General features: G+C 58.8%; 1 protein-coding gene across 1 annotated transcript; it reads left to right on the forward strand.

The window, feature by feature from the left end:
* The first annotated feature begins 149 nt into the window (after positions 1-149).
* On the forward strand, positions 150-22248 carry LOC132322722 (6-phosphofructo-2-kinase/fructose-2,6-bisphosphatase-like). Its single transcript, XM_059837425.1, has 14 exons — positions 150-339; positions 1692-1817; positions 1907-2003; positions 2112-2178; positions 2298-2372; positions 7008-7064; positions 8562-8683; positions 11280-11487; positions 16196-16342; positions 19971-20075; positions 20157-20286; positions 20384-20446; positions 21936-22000; positions 22130-22248. Exons 1-14 carry the CDS (start codon positions 165-167, stop codon positions 22187-22189), a joined length of 1497 nt encoding a protein of 498 aa, XP_059693408.1. The 5' UTR covers positions 150-164; the 3' UTR covers positions 22190-22248.
* Positions 22249-22261: the final 13 nt, after the last annotated feature.

The raw sequence follows: 22261 nt of genomic DNA on the forward strand, positions 1-22261 counted from the left end.
GACAACCCCCAACACAAAGTGACAGCAGTGACACATTTAGGGGAGGGGGACAAAGAACCCCCCCCCACAAAAAAAAAGGGGGGGCTGGGGAGGGGGGATTTGGGGGATAATCCTTCCCCCCCCTCAAATTGCGACCCCAAAAATCGGGGGAGGGGTCTCAGGAAATGCCACCAGGGGGTGACAGGGTCCGGTCCCCCCGGGGGGGGCCCCCGCTGTCCCCGGTCCCTCCCAGCCCGGCGGGCAGCCAAGGTGTAACGTTACCTGCGACCTTCCCGGGGGGCACCGAGCACCGGACACCCCCCCGCCCTAAAATGGAGGAGCAATCCCCCAAAATCCCCGGTAGGAGGGGAAAATTTTAATTTTTAATTTATTTTTTTTGGGGGGGGGGAGACAGCGACAGCGACACCGAAAGGGGAGGGGAGAGGCAGGGACAGGGCGGCGACATCGGAGAGGGTGATAAGGGCCCCCCCACGAAAAAAAAATAAATTTAGGGGTTAAATTTAAATTTTTGTACCCCTCGAGTGAGATTGGGGGGGTGGGATTTGAGGGGGGGGCACAGATTTGAGAGGAGGGGGAAAATCCCCCCCCGAAAAAAAAAATCATCTTTAGGGGGGGGATTTCCCTTTTCAGGTGGGTTTAACCCCAAAATTGGGGTTCAGGAGGGAATTTTGGGGTTCAGGATGGATTTGGGGGTGCAGAATGCGATTGGGGAATTCTGGGGGGGGTTGGAATTTGAGGAGGGGGGCACGAAGGGGAAAATCTTCCCCCTTAGGAGTTCTCAAATCAGGGATTTCCCTTTTCAGGGCGGGTTTTTTACCCCAAAATTGGGGTTCAGGAGGGAATTTTGGGGTTCAGGATGGATTTGGGGGGGCAAAAGGCAATTGGGGAGGTCTGGGGGGGGGTCGGAATTTGAGAGGGGGGCACGAAGGGAAAAATCCCCCCCCCAAAAAACACCTTTAGGGATTCTCAGAGCAGGGATTTCCCTTTTCAGGGCGGGTTTTTAACCCCAAATTTGGGGTTCAGGAGGGGATTTTGGGGTTCAGGATGGATTTGGGGGTGCAGGAGGGATTTGGGGGTACAAAACTCGATCGGATCATTCTGGGGGGGGCAGAATTTTAAGGGGGGGGGCACAGCTTTGAGAGGAGGGGAAAAGCCCCCCCAAAATAAAAATCTTGAGGGGGGATTTCCCTTTTCAGGGTGGGTTTTTCACCCCAAAATTGGGGTTCAGGAGGGAATTTTGGGGTTCAGGATGGATTTGGGGGTACAAAAAGCGATTGGGGAGGTCTGGGGGGGGGGGTCGGAATTTGAGAGGGGGGCACGAAGGGGAAACTTGCTCCCTTAGGGGTTCTCAGAGCAGAGATTTCCCTTTTCAGGGCGGGTTTTTAACCCCAAAATTGGGGTTCAGGAGGGAATTTGGGGGTTCAGGATGGGTTTGGGGGTGCAAAAGGCAATTGGGGAGGTCTGGGGGGGTCGGAATTTGAGAGGGGGGCAGAAGTGGGAAAATCCCCCCCCAAAAAACACTTTTAGGGATTCTCAAATCAGGGATTTCCCTTTTCAGGGTGGGTTTTTCACCCCAAATTTGGGGTTCAGGAGGGATTTGGGGGTTCGGGATAAATTTTGGGGTTCAGGATAAATTTGGGGGGGGGGTTTTAAATCGCTGTTAATTTTATTTCGCCCCCTCCCCACCGCAGCCTGCGTGCCACAGTTCACCAACTGCCCCACCATGGTGATCCTGGTGGGTTTACCTGCCCGAGGTAAAACCTACATCTCCCGCAAACTCACCCGCTACCTCAACTGGATCGGCACCCCCACGCGAGGTCAGCCGCTTTTCGGGGTGGGGAGGGGTCCCCCCAAAAATTTTGGGGGTCCCCAAACCCTCCTGATCCCCAAATCCCCCCTCTTGCAGTGTTCAACGTCGGGGAGTACCGCAGGGAAGCTGTGCCCGATTATAAAAATTACGAATTTTTCCGGCACGATAACCCCGAGGGGGTGGAAATCCGAAGGTTAGAAAGGGAAATTTTGGGGAAATTTTGGGGTTTTTTGGGGTTTTTGGGGTGAGGTCGGACCCAGAACCCCCCCCAAAATCCTTCAGGACCCCCCAAAATTTTCAGGCACTGCGCTCTGGCCGCGCTGAAGGATGTCCGGACTTACCTGAGCTCCGGGGAGGGGCAGGTGGCGGTGAGAGACCCCTCCCCGAAATGAAAAAAATTAATTAAAAAATTAATAATTAAGCCTTTCGTGGGTGAAATTCACCCCAAAATATTTTGGGGCACCCCCAAATTTTTTTCTCACAAAAGGTTTTTGATGCCACCAACACCACGCGGGAGCGGCGGGACGTGATCCTGGAGTTCGCCAAGGAAAACGGGTACAAGGTGGGGGATTTTGGGGGGGGGCTGGGGGGTTTTGGGGGGGTCCTGGGGGGCTTGGGGGGTCCTGGGGGGGTTTGGGGAGGGGTCGTGAGGGATTTTGGGGCGGTCCTGGGGGGTTTGGGGGGTCCTGGGGGGTTTGGGGAGGGGTCGTGAGGGATTTTAGGGGGAATTCTGGGGGGGTCCTGGGGGATTTTGGGGGTAATTTTGGGGGGTCCTGAGGAGTTTGGGGGGGGTCCTGGGGAATTTTGGGGGGGTCCTGGGGGGTTTGGGGAGGGGTCGTGAGGGATTTTGGGGAGGTCTTGAGGGATTTTGGGGAGGGGTCCTGGGGGATTTTGGGGGGTCCTGGGGGATTTGGGGGGGGGTCTTGAGGGATTTTAGGTGGAATTTTGGGGGGGTCCTGGGGGATTTTGGGGGGCCCTGGGGGATTTGGGGGGGAATTTTGGGGGGGTCCTGGGGAATTTTGGGGGGTCCTGGGGGATTTGGGGGGGGTCTTGAGGGATTTTAGGTGGAATTTTGGGGGGGTTCTGGGGGATTTTGGGGGTAATTTTGGGGGGTCCTGAGGAGTTTGGGGGGGGTCCTGAGGGATTTGGGGGGTCCTGAGGAGTTTTGGGGGGGGGTCTTGAGGGATTTTGGGGGGGTCTTGAGAGATTTTGGGGGTACTTTTGGGGGGTCCTGAGGAGTTTGGGGGGGGTCCTGGGGAATTTTGGGGGGGTCCTGAGGGATTTGGGGAGGTCTTGAGGGATTTGGAGGGGAATTTTGGGGGGGGTCTTGAGGAGTTTTGGGGGGGGTCTTGAGGGATTTTGGGGGGTCCTGGGAGTTTGAGGGGTCCTGGGGGATTTGGGGAGAGGTCCTGGGGGATTTGAGGGGGGTCCTGAGGGATTTTGGGGAGGGTCTTGAGGGATTTTGGGGGGAATTTTGGGGGGTCCCGAGGAGTTTTGGGGGGGTCTTGAGGGATTTTGGGGGGGTCTTGAGGGATTTTGGGGGGAATTTTGGGGGGTCCTGAGGAGTTTTGGGGAGGGGTCCTGGGGGATTTTGGGGGGTCCTGGGGGGTTTGGGGAGGGGTCGTGAGGGATTTTAGGGGGAATTCTGGGGGGGTCCTGGGGGATTTTGGGGGTAATTTTGGGGGGTCCTGAGGAGTTTGGGGGGGGTCCTGGGGAATTTTGGGGGGGTCCTGGGGGATTTGGGGAGGTCTTGAGGGATTTGGAGGGGAATTTTGGGGGGGGTCTTGAGGAGTTTTGGGGGGGGTCTTGAGGGATTTTGGGGGGTCCTGGGAGTTTGAGGGGTCCTGGGGGATTTGGGGAGGGTCCTGAGGGATTTTGGGGGGGTCGTGAGGGATTTTGGGGGGAATTTTGGGAGGTCCCGAGGAGTTTTGGGGGGTCCTGGGGGGTTTGGGGAGGGATCGTGAGGGATTTTGGGGGGGTCCTGGGGGATTTTGGGGGGGGGGGGGTCTTGAGGGATTTTAGGGGGAATTTTGGGGGGTCCCGAGGAGTTTTGGGGGGTCCTGAGGGATTTGGGGGCTCTTGAGGGATTTTGGGGGGTCCTGGGGGGTTTTGGGGGGTCCTGGGGGATTTGGGGGGTCCTGGGGGGTTTGGGGGGGGGGGTCCTGGGGGGTTTTGGGGGGGTCTTGAGGGATTTTGGGGGAATTTCTGGGGGTCCTGTGGAGTTTTGGGGGGGGTCCTGGGGGATTTTGGGGGTCCTGAGGAGTTTTGGGGGGGGGGGGTCTTGAGGGATTTTGGGAGGGGTCCTGGGGGGCTTGGGGGGTCCTGGGGGGTTTGGGGAGGGGTCGTGAGGGATTTTGGGGGGAATTTTGGGGGGTCCCGAGGAGTTTTGGGGGGTCCTGAGGGGTTTGGGGGGGTCCTGAGGGATTTGGGGGGTCCTGGGGGATTTGGGGAGGGGTCCTGAGGGATTTTGGGGGGTCCTGGGGGATTTGGGGGGGGGTCGTTGCAGAGGTGTTGGCCCAGTTTTGGGGGTGTCGCAATTTGGGGGGGGGGTTGGTGACATTGGGACAGGATTTGGGGGTGTCACAGCAGGGGGAGGTGACACTTTTGGGGGAGGTGACAGTTTGGGGGTGCCACTACAGGGAGGTGACAGTTCTGGGGTGTCACAACAAGAGGGTGACACCAATTTGGGGTGTCACAGTCAGGGAGGTGACAGTCCGGGGGTGTCACAGCACGGGGGGGTGGTGGCACTGCTCTGGGGGTGTCACTACAGGGAGGTGGCACCAATTTGGGGGTGTCACAGCAGGGGGGGTGACACTTTTGGGGATGCCACTACAGGGAGGTGACAGTTTGGGGTGTCACAGCACGGGGGGGTGGTGGCACTGATTTGGGGGTGTCACAGCAGGGAGGGTGACCGTTTTGTGGTGTCACCAGTTTTGGGGTGTCACAGCACGGGGAGGGGTGGTGGCACTGATTTGGGGGTGTCACAGCAGGGGGGTGTCACCATTTTGGGGGTGTCACAGCAGGGGGAGGTGACAGTTTTGGGGGTGCCACTACAGGGAGGTGACAGTCCGGGGGTGTCACAGCACGGGGGGGGGGGTGGTGGCACTGATTGGGGGTGTCACAGCAGGGGGAGGTGACACTTTTGGGGGTGCCACTACAGGGAGGTGACAGTTCTGGGGTGTCACAGCACAGGGAGGGGGTGGTGGCACTGCTCTGGGGGTGTCACTACAGGGAGGTGGCACCAATTTGGGGGTGTCACAGCAGGGGGGGGTGACACTTTTGGGGGTGCCACTACAGGGAGGTGACAGTCCGGGGGTGTCACAGCACGGGGGGGGGGTGGTGGCACTGATTTGGGGTGTCACTACAGGGAGGTGGCACCAATTTGGGGGTGTCACAGCAGGGAGGTGACAGTTCTGGGGTGTCACAGCACAGGGAGGTGACAGTTCTGAGGTGTCATGAGGGTGGCATCAACTTAGGAGTGTCACAGCAGGGGGGGTGACAGTTCTGGGGTGTCAAAGAATGGGGAGGGGGTGGTGGCACCAAACTGGGGGTGTCACAGCAGGGGGGAGGTGACAGTTTTGGGGTGTCACAGCATGGAGAGGGGGGTGACACTGGGACACGATTTTGGGGTGCCACTACAGGGAGGTGACAGTTTTGGGGTGTCACAGCATGGAGGGGGTGGTGACACCATTTTGGGGGTGTCACAGCACGGGGAGGTGACAGTTCTGGGGTGTCACAACATGAGGGTGGCACCCATTTAGGGGTGTCACAGCACGGGGAGGAGGTGACACCAATTTGGGGGTGTCACAGCAGGGGGGGTGGTGACACTTTTGGGGGTGCCACTACAGGGAGGTGACAGTTCTGGGGTGTCATAGCATGGGGAGGGGGTGGTGCCACCGTTCTGGGGGTGTCACAGCATGGGGTCACAGGGAAAAGTGGTGACACCATTTGGGGGTGTCACAGTCAGGGAGGTGACAGTTCTGGAGTGTCACAGCACGGGGAGGGGGTGGTGGCACTGATTTGGGGGTGTCACTACAGGGAGGTGGCACCAATTTGGGGGTGTCACAGCAGGGGGGGTGACACTTTTGGGGGTGTCACAGCATGGGGAGGTGACAGTTCTGGGGTGTCACAGCATGGGGAGGAGGTGACACCAGTTTGGGGGTGTCACAGCAGGGGGGGTGGTGACACTTTTGGGGATGCCACTACAGGGAGGTGACAGTTTGGGGTGTCACAGCACGGGGGGGTGGTGGCACTGATTTAGGGGTGTCACAGCATGGGGGTGTCACCATTTTGGGGGTGTCACAGCAGGGGGGGTTGACACTTTTGGGGGTGCCACTACAGGGAGGTGACAGTTCTGGGGTGTCAAAGAATGGGGAGGGGGTGGTGGCACCAAACTGGGGGTGTCACAGCAGGGGGGAGGTGACAGTTTTGGGGTGTCACAGCATGGAGAGGGGGGTGACACTGGGACACGATTTTGGGGTGCCACTACAGGGAGGTGACAGTTTTGGGGTGTCACAGCATGGAGGGGGTGGTGACACCATTTTGGGGGTGTCACAGCACGGGGAGGTGACAGTTCTGGGGTGTCACAACATGAGGGTGGCACCCATTTAGGGGTGTCACAGCACGGGGAGGAGGTGACACCAATTTGGGGGTGTCACAGCAGGGGGGGTGGTGACACTTTTGGGGGTGCCACTACAGGGAGGTGACAGTTCTGGGGTGTCATAGCATGGGGAGGGGGTGGTGCCACCGTTCTGGGGGTGTCACAGCATGGGGACAAGTGGTGACACCATTTTGGGGTGCCACAGCATGGGGAGGTGACACGTTTGGGGGTGTCACAGCACAGGAAGGGGGTGGTGGCACCATTCTGGGGGTGTCACCAATTTGGGGGTGTCACAGCGGGGGGGGGTGACCATTTGGGGGGTGTCACAGCATGGGGACAGGTGATGACACCGTTCTGGGGGGGTCACAGCAGGGGGAGGGGATGGTGGCACTGATTTGGGGGTGTCACAGCAGGGGGAGGTGACACGTTTGGGGGTGTCACAGCACGGGGAAGGGATGCTGTCACCAATTCGGGGGTGTCACAGCAGGGGGGGTGACAGTTCTGGGGTGTCACAGCAGGGGGAGGGGGTGGTGGCACCGATTCGGGGGTGTCACAGCAGGGGGTGTCACAGCAGGGGGTGTCACCTGTCCCCCCCAGGTGCTGTTTGTGGAGTCCATCTGTGACGACCCCACCATCATCGAGGAGAACATCAAGGTGAGAGCCTGGGGCGGTGACAATGGGGACAGGAGGGGACAACGGGACACGGAGGTGACAACGGGGACAGGAGGTGACAGCTGGGGGCTGAGGGGTGACAATGGGGACACGGAGGTGACAATGGGGACAGGAGGGGACAACGGGGACACGGAGGTGACAATGGGGCCGGGAGGTGACAGCTGGGGGCTGAGGGGTGACAATGGGGACAGGAGGTGACAATGGGGCTGGGAGGTGAGGAGGTGACAGTGGGGGCTGGGAGGTGACAATGGGGACAGGAGGTGACAATGGGGACATGGAGGTGACAATGGGGACAGGAGGTGACAATGGGGACAGGAGGTGACAATGGGGACAGGAGGGGACAACGGGGGCTGGGAGGTGACAACGGGGCTGGGAGGTGACAGTTGGAGCCAAGAGGTGACAGCAGTGACATGGAGGTGACAGCTGGGGCTGGGAGGTGACAATTGAGGCCTGGAGGTGACAACAGGGAAATGGAGGTGACAATAAGGCCCTGGAGGTGACAGCTGGGATCTGGAGGTGACAACAGGGGGCGGGAGGTGACAATTGAGGCCTGGAGGGGACAGCTGAGACCTGGAGGTGACAACTGAGGGCGGAAGGTGACAACTGGGACCTGAAGGTGACAACAAAGACCTGGAGGTGACAATTGGTGCCAGGAGGTGACAAGAGGGACATGGAGGTGACAGCTGGGACATGGAAGTGACAGCTGGGACTGGGAGGTGACAACAGGGACCTGGAGGTGACAATTGAGGCCTGGAGGTGACAGCAGGGAATGGGAGGTGACAGCTGGGACCTGGAGGTGACAATGGGGAAATGGAGATGACAATTGAAGCCTAGGGGTGACAACAGAGACCTGGAGGGGACAGCGGGGACATGGAGGTGACAATTGAGGCCTAAAGGTGACAGTTGAGGCCTGGAGGTGACAGCGGGGACATGGAGGTGACAGTGGGGGCCTGGAGGTGACAGCAGGGGCTGGGAGGTGACAATGGGGACACGGAGGTGACAATGGGGGCTGGGAGGTGACAATTGAGGTCTAAAGGTGACAATAGGGACCTGGAGGTGACAGTGGGGGCCTGGAGGTGACAGCAGGGGCTGGGAGGTGACAATGGGGGCCTGGAGGTGACAGCAGGGGCTGGGAGGTGAAAATGGGGACATGGAGGTGACAATAGGGGCTGGGAGGTGACAATTGAGGCCTAAAGGTGACAATGGGGGCCTGGAGGTGACAACGGGGAAATAGAGGTGACAACTGGGGCCTGGAGGTGACAATTGAAGCCTGGAGGTGACAACGGGGAAATGGAGGTGACAATTGGGGCCTGGAGGTGACAGTTGAAGCCTGGGGGTGACAATGGGGACATGGAGGTGACAATGGGGGCCTGGAGGTGACAATGGGGGCCTGGAGGTGACAATGGGGACCTGGAGGTGACAATTGGGTCTGGGGGGCTGGGCTGAGCCCCCCGTGCCCCCCCAACCCCTCCCCCCCAGCAAGTGAAGCTGAGCAGCCCCGACTATCGGGGCCGGGCGCAGGACGAGGCCGTGGCCGATTTCCTGCAGCGCATCGAGTGCTACAAGGCCACCTACGAGCCCCTGGACGACCAGCTGGACAGGTGACACTGCCACCTGGGCCACCAGGGCCACCCGGGGGGGGGACAAACCCAAACCAGCCCCTGGACAAGGAGCTGGACAGGTGACAGGGCCACCAGGGCCACCCAGGGGGTGGGGACAAACAGAAAGAGCCCCTGGACAGGTGACACTGCCACCAGGGTCACCTATGAACCCCTGGACAACCAGCTGGACAGGTGACACTGCCACCAGGGCCACGAGGGCCACCAGGGGGTGGGGACAAACCCAAACCAGCCCCTGGACGAGGAGCTGGACAGGTGACAGGGCCACCAGGGCCACCAGGGGGTGGGGACAGCCCCTGGATAGGTGACACGGCCACCAGGGCCACCTGGGGGGTGGGGACAAACCCAAACCAGCCCCTGGACAACCAGCTGAACAGGTGACAGGGCCACCAGGGCCACCAGGGGGGTGGGGACAGACCCAAAGCAGCCCCTGGAGGAGGAGCTGGACAGGTGACAGGGCCACCAGGGCCACCAGGGGGTGGGGACAGCCCCTGGAGGAGGAGCTGGACAGGTGACAGGACCACCTGGGGGGTGGGGACAGACCCAAAGCAGCCCCTGGAGGAGGAGCTGGACAGGTGACAGGGCCACCAGGGGGGGTGGGGACAGCCCCTGGAGGAGGAGCTGGACAGGTGACAGGACCACCTGGGGGGTGGGGACAGACCCAAAGCAGCCCCTGGAGGAGGAGCTGGACAGGTGACAGGGCCACCTTGGGTTAAAACAATTCTTACTTAAAATCCAATTCTAATAACAACAATAATTATTCTAAATAATTCTAATATTAATGATGTTTCTAAATAATTCTAATAATAATTGTAAATATTTCTAATAATTATTCTAAATAAATCTAGTATTAATTATGATTCTAAATAATTCTAAATCATTCTAAATAATTCTAATAATAATAATTATTCTCAATAATTCTAATAATAATAATAATAATCATTATTGTCAATAATCCTAATAATAATAATAATCATTACTCTCAATAATTCTGATAATAATAACGATTCTAAAAATTCTAATATTAATAATATTATTCTAAATAATTCCAATTATTATTATTATTCTTCTAAATCATTCTGATAACAATTATTCTAAACAGTCCTAATAATAATAATATTCCAAAATAATTCTAATAATATTTATTGTTGTTATTATTATTCTAAATAATTCTAATAATAATTTGATGAATTCACTGATTTTCTAAATTCTGATTTTACAAATTCTGTCAATCCCACATTTCCCAAATTCCCTGATTTTCTCAATCCTCTCAATCTCCGATTTTCCAAATTCCCTGATTTGATGAATTCACTGATTTCCCAAATTCCCCGATTTTCTCAATCCTGTCAATCCCACATTTCCCAAATTCCCCGATTTGATGAATTCACTGATTTCCCAAATTCCCCGATTTTCCAAATTCACTGATTTCTCAAATTCCCAGTTTTCTCAATTCTGTCAATCCCACATTCCCCAAATCCCCCAATTTTCTCAATTCTGTCAATCTCAGATTTCCCAAATTCCCTGATTTTCTAAACTCTGCCAATCTCAGATTTCCCAAATTCCCTGATTTGATGAATTCACTGATTTCCCAAATTCCCCAATTTTCTCAATCCTCTCAATCCCACATTTCCCAAACTCTCTGATTTGCTGAATTCACTGATTTCCCAAATTCCCCGATTTTACAAACTCACTGATTTCCCAAATTCCCCAATTTTACAAACTCACTGATTTCCCAAATTCCCCGATTTTATCAATTCGCTGATTTCCCAAATTCCCCAATTTTACAAATTCACTGATTTCCCAAATTCCCCAATCTTACAAACTCACTGATTTCCCAAATTCCCTGATTTTCTCAATCCTGTCAATCCCACATTTCCCAAATTCCTTGATTTGCTGAATTCACTGATTTCCCAAATTCCCCGATTTTACAAATTCACTGATTTCCCAAATTCCCTGATTTGATGAACTCACTGATTTCCCAAATTCCTCGATTTTATCAATTCACTGATTTCCCAAATTCCTCGATTTTACAAATTCACTGATTTCCCAAATTCCCCAATTTTACAAATTCACTGATTTCCCAAATTCCCCGATTTTCTCAATCCTGTCAATCCCACATTTCCCAAATTCCCCAGTTTTCTCAATTCTGTCAATCTCGGATTTCCCAAATTCCCCGATTTTACAAATTCACTGATTTTCCAAATTCCCCGATTTTCTCAATCCCGTCAATCCCACATTTCCCAAATTCCCTGATTTGCTGAATTCACTGATTTCCCAAATTCCCCGATTTTCTCAATCCTCTCAATCCCACATTTCCCAAATTCCCTGATTTGATGAACTTACTGATTTCCCAAATTCCCCAATTTTACAAACTCACTGATTTCCCAAATTCCCCAATTTTACAAACTCACTGATTTCCCAAATTCCCTGATTTTACAAACTCACTGATTTCCCAAATTCCCCGATTTTATCAATCCTGCCCATCCCACATTTCCCAAATTCCCCGATTCGCCGAATTTTGCCGCATTTTGCCGAATTTCACTGAATTTTGCCAAATTTCGATGATTTCCCCCCCCAGCCACCTGTCCTACATCAAGATCTTCGACGTGGGCGTGCGGTACCTGGCCAACCGCGTGCAGGGCCACGTGCAGAGCCGCACGGTGTACTACCTGATGAACATCCACGTCACGCCCAGGACCATCTACCTGAGCCGCCACGGCGAGAGCCAGCTCAACCTGCGCGGCCGCATCGGCGGCGACTCGGCGCTGTCCCCTCGGGGGGAACAGGTGGGGACACACCTGGGGGATGTCACCTGGTGGGGGGCAGAGCCAGCTCAACCTGTAGGGACACACCTGGGGAATGTCACCTGGTGGGGGGCAGGGGGCAGAGCCAGCTCAGCCTGTAGGGACACACCTGGGGAATGTCACCTGGTGGGGACAGGGACACACCTGGGGGATGTCACCTGGTGGGGGCAGGGACACACCTGGGGGATGTCACCTGGTGGAGACAGGGACACACCTGGGGGATGTCACCTGGTGGGGAGCAGAGCCAGCTCAACCTGCGCGGCCGCATCAGCGGCGACTCGGCGCTGTCCCCTCGGGGGGAACAGGTGGGGACACCTGGGGGATGTCACCTGGTGGGGGGCAGGGGGCAGAGCCAGCTCAACCTGCACGGCCGCATCGGCGGCGACTCGGCGCTGTCCCCTCGGAGGGAACAGGTGGGGACACACCTGGGGGATGTCACCTGGTGGGGACAGGGACACACCTGGGGGATGTCACCTGGTGGGAAACAGGTGGGGACAGGGACACACCTGGGGGATGTCACCTGGTGGGGGGCAGAGCCAGCTCAACCTGCGCGGCCGCATCGGCGGCGACTCGGCGCTGTCCCCTCGGGGGAAACAGGTGGGGACACACCTGGGGGATGTCACCTGGTGGGGACAGGGACACACCTGGGGGATGTCACCTGGTGGGGGGCAGGGACACACCTGGGAGGATGTCACCTGGTGGGGACAGGGACACACCTGGGGGATGTCACCTGGTGGGGACAGGGACACACCTGGGGGATGTCACCTGGTGGGGACAGGGACACACCTGGGGGATGTCACCTGGTGGGGGCAGGGACACACCTGGGGGATGTCACCTGGTGGGGGGCAGGGACACACCTGGGAGGATGTCACCTGGTGGGGACAGGGACACACCTGGGGGATGTCACCTGGTGGGGACAGGGACACACCTGGGGGATGTCACCTGGTGGGGGCAGGGACACACCTGGGGGATGTCACCTGGTGGGGAACAGGTGGGGTTCAGGGAGCAGAGCCAGCTCAACCTGCGCGGCCGCATCGGCGGCGACTCGGCGCTGTCCCCTCGGGGGGAACAGGTGGGGACACACCTGGGGGATGTCACCTGGTGAGGGGCAGAGCCAGCTCAACCTGTAGGGACACACCTGGGGGATGTCACCTGGTGGGGGGCAGGGGGCAGAGCCAGCTCAACCTGCGCGGCCGCATCAGGGGCGACTCGGCGCTGTCCCCTCGGGGGGAACAGGTGGGGACAGGGACACACCTGGGGGATGTCACCTGGTGGGGGCAGGGACACACCTGGGGGATGTCACCTGGTGGGGGGCAGAGCCAGCTCAACCTGTAGGGACACACCTGGGGGATGTCACCTGGTGGGGTTAAGGGGGGCAGAGCCAGCTCAACCTGCGCGGCCGCATTGGGGGCGACTCAGCGCTGTCCCCTCGGGGGAAACAGGTGGGGACACACCTGGGGAATGTCACCTGGTGGGGGGCAGAGCCAGCTCAGTCTGTAGGGACACACCTGGGGGATGTCACCTGGTGGGAAACAGGTGGGGACAGGAACACACCTGGGGGATGTCACCTGGTGGGGGCAGGGACACACCTGGGGGATGTCACCTGGTGAGGGGCAGAGCCAGCTCAACCTGTAGGGACACACCTGGGGGATGTCACCTGGTGGGGAACAGGTGGGGACAGGAACACACCTGGGGGATGTCACCTGGTGGGGACAGGGACACACCTGGGGGATGTCACCTGGTGGGGAACAGGTGGGGACAGGGACACACCTGGGGGATGTCACCTGGTCGGGGGCAGGGGGCAGAGCCAGCTCAACCTGCGCAGCCGCATCGGCGGCGACTCGGCGCTGTCCCCTCGGGGGAAACAGGTGGGGACACACCTGGGGGATGTCACCTGGTGGGGGCAAGGACACACCTGGGGGATGTCACCTGGTGGGGAACAGGTGGGGACAGAAACACACCTGGGGGATGTCACCTGGTGGGGACAGGGACACACCTGGGGGATGTCACCTGGTGGGGTTCAGGGGGCAGAGCCAGCTCAACCTGCGCGGCCGCATCGGCGGCGACTCGGCGCTGTCCCCTCGGGGGGAACAGGTGGGGACAGGGACACACCTGGGGGATGTCACCTGGTGGGGGGCAGAGCCAGCTCAACCTGCGCGGCCGCATCGGCGGCGACTCGGCGCTGTCCCCTCGGGGGGAACAGGTGGGGACAGGGACACACCTGGGGGATGTCACCTGGTGGGGGTAGGGACACACCTGGGGGATGTCCCCTGGTGGGGGGCAGAGCCAGCTCAACCTGTAGGGACACACCTGGGGGATGTCACCTGGTGGGGAACAGGTGGGGACAGGAACACACCTGGGAGATGTCACCTGGTGGGGACAGGGACACACCTGGGGGATGTCACCTGGTGGGGACAGGGACACACCTGGGGGATGTCACCTGGTGGGGGCAGGGACACACCTGGGGGATGTCACCTGGTGGGGGGCAGGGGGCAGAGCCAGCTCAACCTGCGCGGCCGCATCGGCGGCGACTCGGCGCTGTCCCCTCGGGGGGAACAGGTGGGGACACACCTGGGGGATGTCACCTGGTGGGGGCAGGGACACACCTGGGGGATGTCACCTGGTGGGGGTAGGGACACACCTGGGGGATGTCACCTGGTGGGGGCAGGGACACACCTGGGGGATGTCACCTGGTGGGGAGCAGAGCCAGCTCAACCTGCGCGGCCGCATCGGCGGCGACTCGGCGCTGTCCCCTCGGGGGGAACAGGTAGGGACAGGGACACACCTGGGGGATGTCACCTGGTGGGGACAGGGACACACCTGGGGGATGTCACCTGGTGGGGGACAGGGACACACCTGGGGGATGTCACCTGGTGGGGGCAGGGACACACCTGGGGGATGTCACCTGGTGGGGAACAGGTGGGGACAGGGACACACCTGGGGGATGTCACCTGGTGGGGGGCAGGGGGCAGAGCCAGCTCAACCTGCGCGGCCGCATCGGCGGCGACTCGGCGCTGTACCCTCGGGGGGAACAGGTGGGGACATGGACACACCTGGGGGATGTCACCTGGTGGGGGCAGGGACACACCTGGGGGATGTCACCTGGTGGGGACAGGGACACACCTGGGGGATGTCACCTGGTGGGAACAGGTGGGGTTCAGGGGGTCAGAGCCAGCTCAACCTGCGCGGCCGCACTGGGGGGGACTTGGGGCTGTCACCTCAGGGACTGCAGGTGGGGACACACCTGGGGGATGTCACCTGGTGGCTATCAGGTGGGGTCAAAGCCAGGTCAGCACTGACCCCAGAGCCAGGTGAGGACACACCTGGAGGGGATGTCCCCTCATGGGGAACAGGTGAGGTCACCTTGTGGGGACACACCTGTGGGGATGGCCCCTCATGGGGAACAGATGGGGTCAGAGATGGGTCAGCACTGACCCCAGAGCCAGGTGAGGACACACCTGGGGGGATGTCCCCTCAAGGGGAACAGGTGGGGTCACAGCCAGGTGAGGACACACCTGAGGGGGGATGTCCCCTCATGGGGAACAGGTGAGGTCACAGCCACGTGTACAGGGACACACCTGGGAGGTGAAGGGATGTCCCTTCATGGGAAACAGGTGGGGTCACAGCCAGGTGAGGACACACCTGGAGGGGATGTCCCCTCAAGGGGAACAAGTGAGGTCACAGCCAGGTGAGGACACACCTGGTGGGGATGTCCCCTCATGGGGAACAGGTGAGGTCACAGCCAGGTGTACAGGGACACACCTGGGAGATGAAGGGATGTCCCCTCATGGGGAACAGGTGAGGTCAGAACCATCCAGGTGTGCAGGGACACACCTAGGGGATGTCCCTTGGTGGGGAACCGGTGGAGTCACAGCCAGGTCACCTTGTGGGGACACACCTGGGGGATGTCACCTTGTGGGCAACAGGTGGGGTCACAGCCAGCTCAACCTGCAGGGACACACCTGGGGGATGTGGGGATGTCCCCCTGCAGGTACCAGGTGGGGTCAGAACCATCCAAGTGTGCAGGGACACACCTGGGGGGGATGTCCCCTCATGGGGAACAGCTGAGGTCACAGCCAGGTGAGGACACACCTGGGGGATGTCCCCTCATGGCGAACAAGTGAGGTCACAGCCAGGTGAGGACACACCCGGTGGGGGATGTCCCTTCAAGGGGAACAGGTGAGGTCACAGCCAGGTGAGGACACACCTGGGGGGGATGTCCCCTCATGGGGAACAGGTGGGGTCACAGCCAGGTGAGGACACACCTGGGGGGGATGTCCCTTTGTGGGGAACAGGTGGGGTCAGAACCATCCAGGTGTGCAGGGACACACCTGGGGGGGATGTCCCCTCATGGGGAACAGGTGAGGTCACAGCTAGGTGAGGACACACCTGTGGGGATGTCCCCTCAAGGGGAACAGGTGAGGTCACAGCCAGGTGAGAACACACCTGGGGGGATGTCCCCTCATGGGGAACAGGTGAGGTCACAACCAGGTGAGGACACACCTGGGGGGGGATGTCACCTCATGGGGAACAGGTGAGGTCACCTTGTGGGGACACACCTGTGGGGATGTCCCTTCAAGGGGAACAGCTGAGGTCAGAGCCAGGTGAGGACACACCTGGTGGGGATGCCCCCTGCTGGGACCCCGGTGCCGAGCCCCACCTGGCAGTGTCCCCGTGTCCCTGCCCGCAGTACGCGCGGGCGCTGGCGCAGTTCATCCGCAGCCAGCGCATCCCCGCGCTCAAGGTGTGGACGAGCCACCTGCGCAGGAGCGCGCAGACGGCCGCCGCGCTGGGCGTGCCCTACGAGCAGTGGAAGGCGCTCAACGAGATCGACGCCGTGAGACGGGGCTGCCCGGGGGCTCTGGGGGGCATTTGGGGGTGATTTGGGGTCATTTGGGGGTGATTTGGGGCCATTTGGGGGGTTTGGGGGTGATTTGGGGCCATTTGGGGGCACTGGGGTCAGTTTGGGGGCATTTGGGGGTCACTGGGGTCATTTGGGGGTGATTTGGGGTCATTTGGGGTCACTGGGGGCATTTGGGGGCATTGGGGGCACTGGGGTCATTTGGGGGCACTAGGGGTATTTGGGGGGCATTGGGGGCATTATGGGGCTCTGGGGGGCACTGGGGGCATTGGGGGGCACTGGGGGTCACTGGGGTCAGTTTGGGGTCATTTGGGGGCATTTGGGGTCACTGGGGGCATTTGGGGCCATTTGGGGGCATTTGGGGGCACTGGGGGCATTTGGGATATTTGGGGGACATTGGGGGCATTATGGGGCTCTGGGGGGCATTTGGGGGTGATTTGGGGGTCACTGGGGTCATTTGGGGTGATTTGGGGGTGATTTGGGGGCATTGGGGGGGCACTGGGATCATTTTGGGGTGATTTGGGGCCATTTGGGGTCACTGGTGTCAGTTTGGGGTCACTGGGGTCAGTTTGGGGGCACTGGGGTCATTTGGGGTCATTTTGGGGTGATTTGGGGTCATTTGGGGTCACTGGGGGCATTTGGGGGCATTGGGGGCACTGGGGTCATTTGGGGGCACTAGGGGGCATTTGGGGTATTTGGGGGCATTGGGGGCATTATGGGGCTCTGGGGGGCACTGGGGGCATTGGGGGGCACTGGGGGTCACTGGGGTCAGTTTGGGGTCATTTGGGGGCATTTGGGGTCACTGGGGGCATTGGGGTCACTGGGGGCATCTGGGGGCACTGGGGGGCATTTGGGGTATTTGGGGGACATTGGGGGCATTATGGGGCTCTGGGGGGCATTTGGGGGTGATTTGGGGGTCACTGGGGTCATTTGGGGTGATTTGGGGGTGATTTGGGGGCATTGGGGGGGCACTGGGATCATTTTGGGGTGATTTGGGGCCATTTGGGGTCACTGGTGTCAGTTTGGGGTCACTGGGGTCAGTTTGGGGGCACTGGGGTCATTTGGGGTCATTTTGGGGTGATTTGGGGTCACTGGGGGCATTTGGGGCCATTTGGGGGCATTGGGGGGCACTGGGTTCATTTGGGGGCACTAGGGGGCATTTGGGGTATTTGGGGGGCATTGGGGGCATTATGGGGCTCTGGGGGGCACTGGGGGCATTGGGGGGCACTGGGGGTCACTGGGGTCAGTTTGGGGTCATTTGGGGTCATTTGGGGGCACTGAGGTCTGTTTGGGGGCACTGGGGTCATTTGGGGGCACTAGGGGGCATTTGGGGTATTTGGGGGGCATTGGGGGCATTATGGGGCTCTGGGGGACATTTGGGGCCATTTGGGGTCATTTGGGGGTGATTTGGGGCCATTTGGGGGCACTGGGGGCATTGGGGGTCACTGGGGGTCAGTTTGGGGTCATTTGGGGGCACTGGGGTCAGTTTGGGGGCACTGGGGTCAGTTTGGGGGCACTGGGGGCATTTGGGGGCATTTTGGGGTGATTTGGGGCCATTTGAGGTCACTGAAATCCATTTGGGGTCACTGGGGGCATTTGGGGGCACTGGGGGCATTTGGGGGCACTGGGGGTCACTAGGGGCATTTGGGGTCATTTTGGGGTAATTTGGGGCCATTTGGGGTCATTTTGGGGTAATTTGGGGCCATTTGGGGTCACTGGAATCCATTTGGGGGCACTGGGGGCAGTTTGGGGGCACTGGGGGTCATTTTGGGGTGATTTGGGGCCATTTGGGGTCACTGGGATTCATTGGGGTCACTGGGATCAGTATGGGGGCACTGAGGGCATTTGGGGGCACTGGGGGCAGTTTGGGGGCACTGGGAGCACTGGGGTGATTTGGGGTCACTGGGATCAGTCTGGGGCCATCTGTGGTCATTTTGGAGCCATTTGGGGCCATTTGGGGTCATTTTGGGGCCATTTTGGGGCCGTTTGGGGCTATTCTGGGGCCGTTTGGAGCCATTCTGGGGCTGTTTGGAGCCATTTGGGGCCATTTGGGGTCATTTTGTGGCCGTTTGGGGTCATTTTGGGGCCGTTTGGGGCCATTCTGGGGCCGTTTGGGGCCATTCTGGGGCCGTTTGGGGTCATTCTGGGGCCATTTGGGGCCATTTTGGGGCCGTTTGGGGCCATTTTGGGGCTGTTTGGGGTCATTCTGGGGCCGTTTGGGGTCATTCTGGGGCTGTTTGGGGCCATTTTGTGGCCGTTTGGGGTCATTTTGGGGCCATTTGGGGTCATTCTGGGGCTGTTTGGGGCCATTTTGGGGCTGTTTGGGGCCATTCTGGGGCTGTTTGGGGTCATTTTGGGGCTGTTTGGGGTCATTCTGGGGCTGTTTGGGGTCATTTTGGAGCCATTTGGGGCCATTTGGGGTCATTCTGGGGCTGTTTGGTGCCATTTTGTGGCCATTTGGGGTCATTCTGGGGCTGTTTGGGGCCATTTTGGGGCTGTTTGGGGTCATTCTGGGGCCGTTTGGGGCCATTTTGGGGCTGTTTGGGGTCATTCTGGGGCTGTTTGGGGTCATTTTGGGGCTGTTTGGGGCCATTTTGGGGCCGTTTGGGGTCATTTTGGGGCCGTTTGGGGTCATTCTGGGGCTGTTTGGGGCCATTTTGGGGCCGTTTGGGGTCATTCTGGGGCCGTTTGAGGCCATTTTGGGGCTGTTTGGGGCCATTTTGGGGCTGTTTGGGGCCATTCTGGGGCTGTTTGGGGCCATTCTGGGGCCGTTTGTGGTACTTTTGGGGCCGTTTTGGGGCCATTTTGGGGCCGTTTGGGGCCATTCTGGGGCCATTTGGGGTCATTTTGGAGCCATTTGGGGCCACTTGGGGTCATTTTGGGGCCGTTTGGGGTCATTCTGGAGCCATCTGTGGTCCTTTTGGGGCCATTTGGGGTTATTTTGGAGCCATTTGGGGCCATTTGGGGTCATTTTGGGGCCGTTTGGGGCCATTCTGGGGCCGTTTGGGGCCATTCTGGGGCTGTTTGGGGTCATTCTGGGGCTGTTTGGGGCCATTCTGGGGCTGTTTGGGGTCCTTTTGGGGCTGTTTGGGGTCATTTTGGGTCCGTTTGTGGTACTTTTGGGGCCGTTTGGGGTCATTTTGGGGCCGTTTGGGGTCATTCTGGGGCTGTTTGGGGCCATTTTGTGGCCGTTTGGGGTCATTTTGGGGCCGTTTGGGGCCATTCTGGGGCCGTTTGGGGTCATTCTGGGGCCATTTGGGGCCATTTTGGGGCCGTTTGGGGCCATTTTGGGGCTGTTTGGGGTCATTCTGGGGCCGTTTGGGGTCATTCTGGGGCTGTTTGGGGCCATTTTGTGGCCGTTTGGGGTCATTTTGGGGCCATTTGGGGTCATTCTGGGGCTGTTTGGGGCCATTTTGTGGCCGTTTGGGGTCATTTTGGGGCCATTTGGGGTCATTCTGGGGCTGTTTGGGGCCATTTTGGGGCTGTTTGGGGCCATTCTGGGGCTGTTTGGGGTCATTTTGGGGCTGTTTGGGGTCATTTTGTGGCCGTTTGGGGTCCTTCTGGGGCCGTTTGGGGCGGTGGGTGTTAACCCCGCGCTGCCCAGGGCGTGTGTGAGGAGATGACCTACGAGGAGATCCAGGAGCGTTACCCCAAGGAGCTGGCGCTGAGGGACCAGGACAAATACCGCTACCGCTACCCCAAGGGCGAGGTACCCCCCCAAAAAACCCCCCAAAAACCCCCCTGAAACCCCCCAAAAATGCTCTGGGGACCCCCTGAACCCCCTCCCCAGTCCTACGAGGACCTGGTGCAGCGCCTGGAGCCGGTGATCATGGAGCTGGAGAGGCAGGAGAACGTTCTGGTGATTTGTCACCAAGCTGTCATGCGCTGCTTGCTGGCTTATTTCCTGGATAAGAGCGCAGGTGAGGCCTTGGGGACACCTGGGGACAGCCAAGGGGACACCTGGGGACAGCCTAGAGCTGCTGTGCCCACCTGGTGTCTCTTCATCCACTCACCCAGATGAGCTGCCCTACCTCAAGTGTCCCCTGCACACGGTGCTCAAGCTGACCCCCGTGGCCTACGGTGAGTGGGGGGTGGCACCCCAAAAAGGGACTGTCCCCTCTGTGTCACACCCCAAATTGGGGACAATCCCCCTAAAAAGGGACTGTCCCCTCTGTGTCACACCCCAAATTGGGGACAATCCCCTCAAAAAGGGACTGTCCCCTCTGTGTCACACCCCGAATTGGGGACATTTCCACCCAAAAAGGGACTGTCCCCTCTGTGTCACACCCCAAATTGGGGACAATCCCCCCAAAAAGGGACTGTCCCCTCTGTGTCACACCCCAAAATGGGGACAATCCCCCCAAAAAGGGACTGTCCCCTCTGTGTCCCACCCCGAATTGGGGACAATTCCACCCAAAAAGGGACTGTCCCCTCTGTGTCACACCCCAAATTGGGGACAATCCCCCCAAAAAGGGACTGTCCCCTCTGTGTCACACCCCAAATTGGGGACAATCCCCCCAAAAAGGAACTGTCCTCTCAAAATAGGGACAATCCCCCCATGTCCCACCCCAAAACAGGGACAATCCCCCCAAAATGGGATCAACCCCCCCAAAATTGGGACAGTCCCCCTGTGTCCCACCCCAAAATGGGGACAATACCCCAAAAAGGGACAGCTCCCCCAAAGAAGGGACTGTCCCCTTGTGTCACACCCCAAAACGGGGACAATCCCCCCAAAATGGGATCAACCCCCCCAAAATGGGGACAATCCCCCATTGTCACATCCCAAAACAGAGACAATCCCCCAAAAAGGGACAATTCCCCCAAAATGGGGACAATCCCCCATTGTCACATCCCAAAATGGGATCAATCCCCCCAAAAAGGGACAACTCCCCCAAAATGGGGACAATCCCCCCAAAATGGGATCAACCCCCCAAAAAGGGACAATTCCCCCAAAATGGTGACAATCCCCCAGTGTCACACCCCAAAACAGGGACAATCCCCCCAAAACAGGGACAATCCCCCCATGTCACATCCCAAAAAGAGACAATCTCCCCAAAATGGGGACAATCCCCCCATGTCACACCCCAAAATGGGATCAATCCCCCTAAAAAGGGACAACTCCCCCAAAATGGGGACAATCCCCCCAAAATGGGATCAACCCCCCAAAATGGGGACTGTCCCCCCTTGTGTCACACCCCAAAACAGGGACAATCCCCCAAAACAGGACTGTCCCCCTGTGTGCCACCCCAAAATGGGGACAATCCCCCCAAAATGAGAACAAACCCCCTCAAAACAGGGACAATCCCCCCAAAAAGGGACTGTCCCTCTGTGTCACACCCCAAAACAGGGACAACCCCCCCAAAAATGGACTGTTCCCCCAAAACAGGGACAGCCCCCCACGTCACACCCCAAAATGGGGACAATCCCGCCAAAATGGGGACTATCCCCTCTCTGTCACACCCCAAATTGGGGACAGCCCCCCCAAATTGGGGACAGCCCCCCCAAACTGGGGACAGCCCCCCCAAACTGGGGACAGCCCCCCCATTCCTCCCTCCCTCCCCGAGCACAGGCTGCGAGGTCGAGTCCATTTTCCTCAACATCGAGGCCGTCAACACCCACCGGGCACGACCCCAGGTGAGAGCCCCCCTCCCCAAATCCACCCCAAAACCAGGGTGCAGACCCTCATGAACCCCCCCATAAACCGAGGAGGGGGTTAAATTTTGGGGAGACCCCCCCCAAAACCCCCCATTTTCACCCCCCCAGAACGTCGACATCAACCGCACGGCGGCCGACGCCCTCAACACCGTCCCCGAGCACTTCTGAGGGGTCCCTGAGAGAAAAGGGGAGCCCCCACCCCAAAATTAAACCTTGGACGACCCAGAGCTGAGCCTGGAG

This window comes from Haemorhous mexicanus (assembly GCF_027477595.1).
Source record: "Haemorhous mexicanus isolate bHaeMex1 chromosome 35 unlocalized genomic scaffold, bHaeMex1.pri SUPER_35_unloc_3, whole genome shotgun sequence".
NCBI lineage: Eukaryota > Metazoa > Chordata > Aves > Passeriformes > Fringillidae > Haemorhous > Haemorhous mexicanus.